This window comes from Arachis ipaensis, chromosome B5 (genome assembly GCF_059453495.1).
Source record: "Arachis ipaensis isolate K30076 ecotype BB chromosome B5, ASM5945349v1, whole genome shotgun sequence".
Classification (NCBI taxonomy): domain Eukaryota; kingdom Viridiplantae; phylum Streptophyta; class Magnoliopsida; order Fabales; family Fabaceae; genus Arachis; species Arachis ipaensis.
The window spans coordinates 136,886,149-136,894,993 of NC_142440.1; the positions used below are offsets into that span (position 1 = coordinate 136,886,149).

Consider the following 8,845-nt stretch of genomic DNA (forward strand, 5'->3'; position numbering starts at 1 on the left):
TTTTTTTTCGAAACCAAATAAATTAATCTAATTTAAACTACAAATAAAATTTAAAACTTGTATCAATATTTTAACCTCATATTTACATTGACTTTAATGTTTTATTAGTTTATTAATTAATTTTTAATTCTAATTAACTTTACCTTTAAATATTATTAATTAATTAAATAATAATAAAATCAGCTAAATTTAAATTTAATTAAATTAAACTAAATTACTTATAATAAAAAATTCTACGAACTATAAATTTTTTTGTTACAAATTAATGTAAATGATAACAAATGTAAATAAAATAACTAAAAATTAGATCATGCAAAAATGGTTGTACGTAAGCAATCATTGCCATTTTTTTTTCTGAAAATTTTAATATATTATATATCTCCATTAAATAAAACTCAGCTCATCTCTCTATCTAGCTTCTAGGAAAGATGGCCGCCATGACTCAGGAGGTAATCGACGTTAATGAAGAACAACCTGAAACTGGAGGAGGAGAAGACGAAGCACCACTACCGCATGAAGATCAATTTGGGAACAAGAATCTGCTAGCATCTGGCATGGTAGGACTATGTGATGTACAATTCTGCATTACATGCCCGAGCTATTTGAAGGCTGCCTCAACTGAGGTAATTTTTTTATTTTTAAGATTTTTTATTCATAATTTTCTTTGATTGTTAGTATTCTTATACTACTTTTATTTAATGTTAACACAACATAAATATGAAATGAAATGAACTATTGTAAGAAAGGTGATAAGTAAATTCTGAACTAAACATAAATAAAAAGAATTATTAAAAATATAGGTTCATAATTTTTTTTAAAGAATCAAAGTAACAACATTAATTAAGTATAGGTATAGTTTAATGAAAAGTGGCAATATATATTATTTCATATTATTATTCTATTGTACTCTATAATAATTAATAACTAGCCTGTTTCTTACAAAAGGAAGAATTTAAGTTAATAAAGCTCATTTGATATGCAGCTTAGGTTTATTGTGCCATGTGAATAGTCATAGTTTTAGGAAACTAAGAAAATATATAAAAATATAAGACTATTATGGTCTGTTATTTTTTTTTATTTGTCTTCTCATGCTCTAATGCTCTCTAATGCTTTTAATCAGAATGCGAATGGTTCTACAACATTCTCCTTCTGGCCTCCACCTATTCTGAATCCTCACAGCAAATGGGTATCCTTGTGGATCAAGCGCGCTTATTTGGTTGGCTTATCTAGAATCGTTCTGGATGCATCAATATTTTTCTTCGCATTATATTGGGATAAGGTATGATCCTTTTTACCTTATATTTAATTAGAAAATTTCATAAATATTCGTCATTTCTAATATTTTTTAGTATTATTTGTAAATATTGTCACCATTTTTTATGTGATTTATTTACAGCACCATAAATGTCTTGGAGTCAAGTTGTTCTCCCTAAATGAAACATTTGTGTACCTGAAATGCCTCGCTGATCTTCTCTATGTGGTGAACATTGCTTTCCAGGTAATTTCTCACTTATAATCTTTTTAACATTAATTTGATCATGTATTTCAAGAGACTACTGAGCTTTGACACTAAAGTAGAAGGTTTTAGAAAATCTTATATCATTAAACATAATTAGTCACTTAAAAATTACTAAATCTTAGAATCTAGCTACTTGATAATTTTACCAAGTTGAATTTCGTTTTACAGCTTAGGTTGGCTTATATTTCTTCTAAGCCAACAGCTGTTGGTGGTGGATATCTAGTTGACGATCCAAAAAAGATTGCTCTCCGTTACATGCTAGCACCGAATGGGTTTGCTGTTGATCTCTTTCTCGTGTTTCCTTTTTCTCTGGTAAATTTCTTGTCATATCCTTTGCTTGTTCTCTTGCTACTAGTTTTGAATGTATTGTATATGTGGGGGAGACTCACATCAAGATACATGAAACAACTTTTTTTTAAGTTGATAACGTGTCACGCTGTAATTAGTAAATTTTTAATAATCGGTTTTTTTTGGTAGGAATATAATCGGTTAATAAATTATTCTCCAAACCCACTTTTTTAAACCCAGTTCGACGCCATTTGGTTTAAATAAACCAGTCCTTGGCATGCTTAATTTTTTTTTTTACCAACCCGAAAAGCACCCTGAGGCCTGAACCCCACCCAACCCAACCCAGAAGATCTGCATCGATCTCCTTCTTCCTCGAGCTAGAGGCGCTGGTCGTCTCAGTCTCATTCCTCCTTTCCGTAGCGCCACTTCTCCTTCTCTTGCTTAGTTCAGTTCGTCTTCTTCCCACGGTTCTGTCCGTGTTGGTGCTCCGGCGACGCAGCGATTTGGATGAGGGACCCAGCGATGTGATGAGAGAACTCCATTTCCCAATATGCGACTTGCCTCCTCGCCATATCCCATCCAGTCGCTGCCTCCGTTAGCCTGCTTCCTCGCCTTTGCCTGGATCTTCGCCGGCGGTGATGCTGTTTTGTTCGAGGTCCATCGCCATTTTCGGAGTCTAGTTAACACTCTCAGTTTCTCAGCGGCATCATAATTCCTCCCCTTCTGTGCCAATTCTTCTTCCTTGCTGCTGCTACCGATTTCATCTTCTCCAGGAAGTTCTGCTATGCTGCAATTTACCGATTTCATCATAATTTGCTCTGCTCTGTAATGCCCAATGCATAACCAATAGAACTATAGAAGCAGCAACCTCTGTGACATTCCATGGATTTGCCAACACCAGCAGTAAGAGACTGTGCAGCACCTTCAAACTGAGAAATAATAAGGAACCTGCAAACTGATGCATAATTTGTATTGGATTTTTTTTTTTGTATTGGATTTTTTTTGTGAGATGTAAGGATCAATTTTGGCTCTTTTCATTGTTCTTTTAACATAAACTGTCTAAGCCCAATATTGTATTTGTCCAAAAAAATATGATTTTTAATGTAAAAGTAAAAAAATCGGTTAAAATGAACTAAATTAATCAATTCTATCTGTAAGGTTTGGTTATAAAATTTAGCTTTTTTATAATAATCGTTCAAATAAACCAAAACACAAGTGAGAACACTTATCATATTCTCATGCATAATTTTAAAAAAAAAGTTATTTTGTGCATTTTGATATGAGTGGTTCCCATGATATATAAACCGCTTGGTTTCTCTTACTTTGTTATCATATTCTTGTCTTCAATAAATTGCGGTTATACTTTTTTTAGACTTAACTGCAGAAATGATGGTATATTATTAAGTGTATTCAAGTTATCTATTCAAATTGTTTATTTAAATTGTCTGAATTGATACAATATAAAAAGGTATTTATAGGTATTAAGAGAATCTAATAATAAAAACTTAATCTCTTATAATATATTCAGATATACTAAATAATACTAATTGATCCTAATTATTGATCCTAATTATATTCTAACATCCCCTCAAACTCAACTGACAACTTGAGTTTGAAATTTATTTAAAACAACCAAATAAAGAGAAAAAAATTGCATAAACTAATAAAACGGGTGCAGACGTAATTGCCAAAAGAAGCGCAGATGAAATTGCCGCAAGGAAGCGCAGATGGAACTGCCGCTAGTCTGAAGGAAGCACAGACGGAACTGCACGTAACTGCCGCTATTTAAAAGAAGTGCAGACGGAACTGCTGGAAAGAAACGCAGACGGAACTGCCACGAGAGAACGCAGATGTAACTGCCGAAAGAAAGCAAAAATTATATGATTTTTTCATGAAAATAGATAAGCAGCGGATGACAATGGTGTTTGATCATTCGACTCGAAAAAATAAAAGACAACGAAAATAGGTTGGTCAGTGAGGTGAAAAAGCATGAAAGAGTGACAAGTGAAAAAGAAGAATGACATAGAAAAATGCAAAAACTACGGTGATTTCATCGCAAGAAAAATAACTTATCTTCTTCACAAAGGATACCATGACTCCCTGATACTATGTTAAAAATAAGAAACTAAACTAGAAAAAGGATGGTATATTATTGAGTGTATACAATATAAAAAGGTATTTATATGTACTAAGAGAATCTTAATAATAAAGATGTAATCTCCTATAATAAATATTCAGATATATTAAATAATACTAATTGATCCTAATTATATTTTAACAAGTTTAACATTCTGAAGAAAAAAGTTTTATTTTTTTTTATTTTAAAGTAAGGAAGTCCTTAATAAATTAATTATAGTTATAAATAACCATGGTGAAATATCTGTAGGTGATGGTATACGGTGTCCCGGAAAATGAGGTAGTGTCTACCATTCTTGGACGTGTTAATCCCTTGCTGTTTACAATGCTGATGGTGCAGCATGCAATTCAAATAGTGAGGTATTTTCCCAACCAATTGTTTGGCACGCATGAGACCATTCGGAGTGTTTTTGCGACGAATGTTGTTGTCCTTGTACTAATTGGACATCTTGTTGGTTGTTTCGGATATCTTGCTGCTGTAGAGGTAAGTGGAAACAATACTTTTAAGTTCTTTTTCCTAAATTAAAATTGTAATGTTTCTGAATTTTAGACGTAATTAATAAATATAAAATAAAATAATTTTTAATTGTTTTAGACTGATTTTAATTGTTTTTTCCATATTTTTAATATATATAGGATAATGCTATACATTTAAATTTTTTTATGAATTAAATTAACCAAGTTAAATAATAAGATTTAGAATAATATTAGTTATAACTAATTTTTGTTATGTGAAATCAATTTAGTTAATAAAAAGACTTAAATGTATAGTATTATATATATATGATTGTAAGCTCGTGATTCAATGTGTAGCAATAAGCCACATCATTTATTAATTGATTTTATTCTTTCCATCTTGCAGAAAGTTGAGAAATGTTTGCGAACTACCTGCAGCGCTTCTGGCTTAACTGGATGTAAGAGTCTCATTGTTTGTGAAGCTAAGAAAAACAATGATGAAGATCAGTGGTTGATAAATACAGCTGCCAGCAACTGTTTCAATTCTTCCTCTAATACTTCTGGCAATGGGATCTTTGCTGATCTAATGCCACTTGTGGAATATGATCCGGTCCAAAAATATGCATTTGCTCTGTTCTGGGGTATCACGGTATGCTCATTTAATTCTTTACTCCTTTTGTCAATTATGAATAACTTAAACTATTAATCAAACGTGACATATGAATAGTTTGATATATTTTAATGCAGCAAATTAGTTTCATTTCTGTTAAAACTCCAAGCTTCTCTAGCGTGAAAGAAGTCATTTTCCTATGGATTATCAGAGCATTGGGGCTCTCAATTTTTGCAATCATATTTGGAAACATAACAAGTATTATTCAAGGTTTCAGTCGGAGGTAGAACATTTCTTTCTGAAAAATAGAAGTGCATTATGTTTCTTATTTGACATCAAAGTTTCACTACTTTTAGCTTTATTACAATGTCCTTGATGCATTTTCTTCAATATTGTTTGCAGGAAGATAGATAACATACTTAGACGCAATGAAATTGAACGATGGTCAAGGCATCGTCACCTACCAGAAGATTTAAGCAGGTATGAGTAGAATTAAGGGAAAATAAAAAGGATGGATAAAAGTCTTAGAGGATAGAAACAATGCGTGATGGAACACACTTGTATCAATTGTTACATTTTATTCATTGGTCATTAACTTATATAATAGGATCCTATTCTGGTTTTTATTTTCTATCATGCAGGAGAATACTAGATGCTGAAATTCAGAATTGGACTGCAACAAAAGGGATGAAGGAAGAAGAACTTTTGAAGAGTATGCCAAAGGATATCCAGAGAGACCTAACAAGGCATCAGTTTCTCCCCATTATTAAAAAGGTAAGAATCTAATATCAAAGTTAAAAATATTTGTAAGCATAAATTCCATAATTAATTTGCTGAAGATCATTTACTCACATAAATGGCATTATTATATTTTTCACTCAAACTCAATAATAATCCTAAGAATATAGAAGAGAATTTTTTAAACAAACAGTAAGCATTTTTTTTATTCATCATGGAACATGCATGTATTACAAACACATATATGTGCATTAATATAGACAACACTTACATAATAAATATTGATTTCAATATCAGTTGCATGGAGTAGGTAACTACAACTTGTGTTCAATTTTGATTTAAAATGTTGAATTAGTAAAAGATAGGCTTTAACTAGTCAAGACATGAGTTCTGAATTTTCAAATCTTCTCATGTAGTAACAATGTGTGGAGTCTTAAACTAATTTTTTTATATTTATTCTAAGTTATTTTTATTTAATTTGACAACTCAACTCTTGGTTTTAACCAGCCACTTTTTCTTTAAAATCTTTTTAGGTTCAACTCTTTGAAATCATGCACCAGTCAATTCTTGATGCTATCTGTATGCAATCAAAGTGGAAGCTGTACTTGGCAGACAGTACAATCATGTATCCAGGTGACTTAATAGAGATGATAGTCTTTGTTGTGCATGGAACACTGGAGATCAAGGACACCAGTGGAACAAGCGTCCACATATCTGACGGGGATGCATGTTGCCAAGAACTCCTTTTCTGGTGTCTTCAGAGAGCTTCATCCAATAGTAGCACAGGTATAATAATTATTGATTATAAATATGAATTTAATTTAATTTAAATTTAATTATAAATGTGAATCAACTTTCATTATATAATAAATTTTGATTATGCATATATGCATTGGAGCATTATATGATTGATTGGTAACTAATTCTTATGGTTCTGTTTCGCATAATAATTAATCAATGCAATATCTTTTGCAGATGGTGACAAATTATTTTTTCCTGAAGAAAGATTTCTGAGCACCAAGAGTATAACTTGTTTAACAGATGTGGAGGCATTTGTGGTTGAAGTTACTGACCTTGAAAAGATCCTAACTCGGTTTGCAAAATTCTTGCACACTCCACTTATTGAAGAGGCCATAAAAAGGTTATACATACTCTTTACTATAGTTTGATCCAAGAATTTTTATTCAATATAATTTCACTACTAATAGTCATTTTCTTTCTTTTCTTTTTAAAAAAATCATGGCTTATAAAATTTTAAAATTTTTAAAATATTTAAAATATACAAAAATATTTATAATAAAATATAATAAATTTAAAATATCTAATAATTATATAAATAAAATTATATATAATTTCACTACTAATAGTCATTTTCTTTCTTTTCTTTTTTAAAAAATCATGGCTTATAAATATTGTTTGATAATTTTGATATTTTAGGCACGAAATGCTTGAAAGGCTGCATGAAGAGTCAGGAAGCAACCAAGAAGAACCATAGAGTGCTACTGTCCCAGAGGAATTACGCTATATATGTTCACATCATTAATTTGCACCTTACATTTAGAACTTTAAATACCTATATATGCTACAAAAAAACCTAATTATGTTGACTGCTGCTTGGTTATTTAAGCTAAACTCGTGTGCTAACTCTAGAGAGAATTATGATTGCAAACATATATCTATCATATTTGATCTTAGAAAGTTTGGGTTGTGCAATAAATTAGCTTATCTGTCTATGGCTCCATGGAGACCATGGCATCAGATATTAATGCCCTCTTTGATGCAAGCCTAGAATCCCTGGCTTTTTATAGAATTGCCTTTTCATCGTTTTCACCGTTGGCCGTGTTTACTTGATCTTCAATTAAACAAACAAATAAATCATGTCAGTTGTCTCAAAGGGTAGAACCGAAATTATGTAGTAACTACTATAAATAAGTAAATAACCAATTCATCATCAAAACCGAAGTCTATATAATATATCAGGATGGTAAATATGTCATACTCAAATTAAGAGATTTTTAATCCAAATCTTACAAATAACATTGTTATGGATTATCTCTTATATCCTTATTATATATACTAAATTATATATTATATAGTTATATAAATAAGTAGTTTTTGTAACAGTTTGAGCATACAAATAATCGGATAAAACTTCTAAATGAATTAGATTTATATATAAAATATTTTCTAACTTTTATTCCATATTAATTTGTAAAAATTGTCATATTAATGGCAGAGAATAGAGTTACATAAAAAGCCGCGTTTAAAAATATTATATATCTTTTAACTTTCAATTTTTACTCAACTATTTGATAAAATCAATTAATATTATATATCATTCATATCACCATCACGTACAAGTTCATTTTTTCTATTTTCGGTGATGAAGCTCTTCTATTTCGTTGGTGGCTTCATTGTGATATACTGGATAGGATCTGTTTGAAAAATTTTAATTTTTTTTTAATTTATAAAAATCATATTAATAATATTTAGTCTAGTATTTTAATTTAGATATATTTTTTATTTTTTTTAAAGACTATTTTATCACTCTTATTTATTATATAATTTTAAAACAAATATTTTTATAATAATTTTTTAAACACAAAATAATTTTTATAAATTACATTTAATATACATTTTTATATTTTAACTTTTTTTAAAAAAATTAATTAAATTATTTATTCAAATTATCCAGAATCTCTTTATTATTATTATTATTATTTTTTTCTGTTCTTTTCATCATTTATTAATTTATGTTAATAAATTAAAGAAGAGTTTAGAGGGCCAATAACTTTTGTAATTTGTAGCTATTAAATAGCCATCGATAATATTTTTAATGGCGTGAGATTTTATCCAATAATGTAGAATTACTCATTTCTCTTTTACTAATTACGTACTGGACAAAATTTAATAAAATTGTCGACCCTAAACTTTTCCTAAATTAAATTCAATGGAACCAATGAACCATAGGAATTTCTCGGGACTCAGCAACTCTCCTCTTATGCTCCATTGCGAAGCTTCGCTGTTCATAAGATACTTCTTTAACTATATATTGATTTAAAAAAAAAAAAAACTCAACACACTAAATAAAACATATA

At 29.8% G+C, this 8,845-nt stretch overlaps 2 protein-coding genes across 2 annotated transcripts; both read left to right on the top strand.

Moving 5' to 3' along the window:
• Positions 1-428: 428 nt before the first annotated feature.
• On the top strand, positions 429-2,012 carry LOC107641064 (putative cyclic nucleotide-gated ion channel 19). The gene is made up of 5 exons (XM_016344573.1): positions 429-623; positions 1,121-1,279; positions 1,397-1,498; positions 1,688-1,791; positions 1,997-2,012. The coding sequence occupies exons 1-5, from the start codon at positions 429-431 to the stop codon at positions 2,010-2,012; spliced, it is 576 nt and encodes a 191-aa protein (XP_016200059.1).
• Positions 2,013-3,509: 1,497 nt separating this feature from the next.
• LOC107641065 (putative cyclic nucleotide-gated ion channel 20, chloroplastic) lies at positions 3,510-7,242 on the top strand. The gene is made up of 9 exons (XM_088487292.1): positions 3,510-3,578; positions 4,194-4,427; positions 4,806-5,048; positions 5,147-5,292; positions 5,412-5,489; positions 5,651-5,783; positions 6,281-6,533; positions 6,723-6,888; positions 7,185-7,242. Exons 1-9 carry the CDS (start codon positions 3,510-3,512, stop codon positions 7,240-7,242), a joined length of 1,380 nt encoding a protein of 459 aa, XP_088343418.1.
• The last annotated feature ends 1,603 nt before the right edge of the window (positions 7,243-8,845 follow it).

Coding starts and splice junctions, on each gene's coding strand:
- LOC107641064 (XM_016344573.1), top strand. CDS start 429: ATGGCCGCCATGACTCAGGAGGTAATCGACGTTAATGAAGAACAACCT. Junction 1,280..1,396: donor TCGCATTATATTGGGATAAG/GTATGATCCTTT, acceptor ATTTATTTACAG/CACCATAAATGTCTTGGAGT. Junction 1,499..1,687: donor TGGTGAACATTGCTTTCCAG/GTAATTTCTCAC, acceptor TTCGTTTTACAG/CTTAGGTTGGCTTATATTTC.
- LOC107641065 (XM_088487292.1), top strand. CDS start 3,510: ATGAAATTGCCGCAAGGAAGCGCAGATGGAACTGCCGCTAGTCTGAAG. Junction 3,579..4,193: donor AAGCACAGACGGAACTGCAC/GTAACTGCCGCT, acceptor AAATATCTGTAG/GTGATGGTATACGGTGTCCC. Junction 6,889..7,184: donor ATTGAAGAGGCCATAAAAAG/GTTATACATACT, acceptor TTGATATTTTAG/GCACGAAATGCTTGAAAGGC.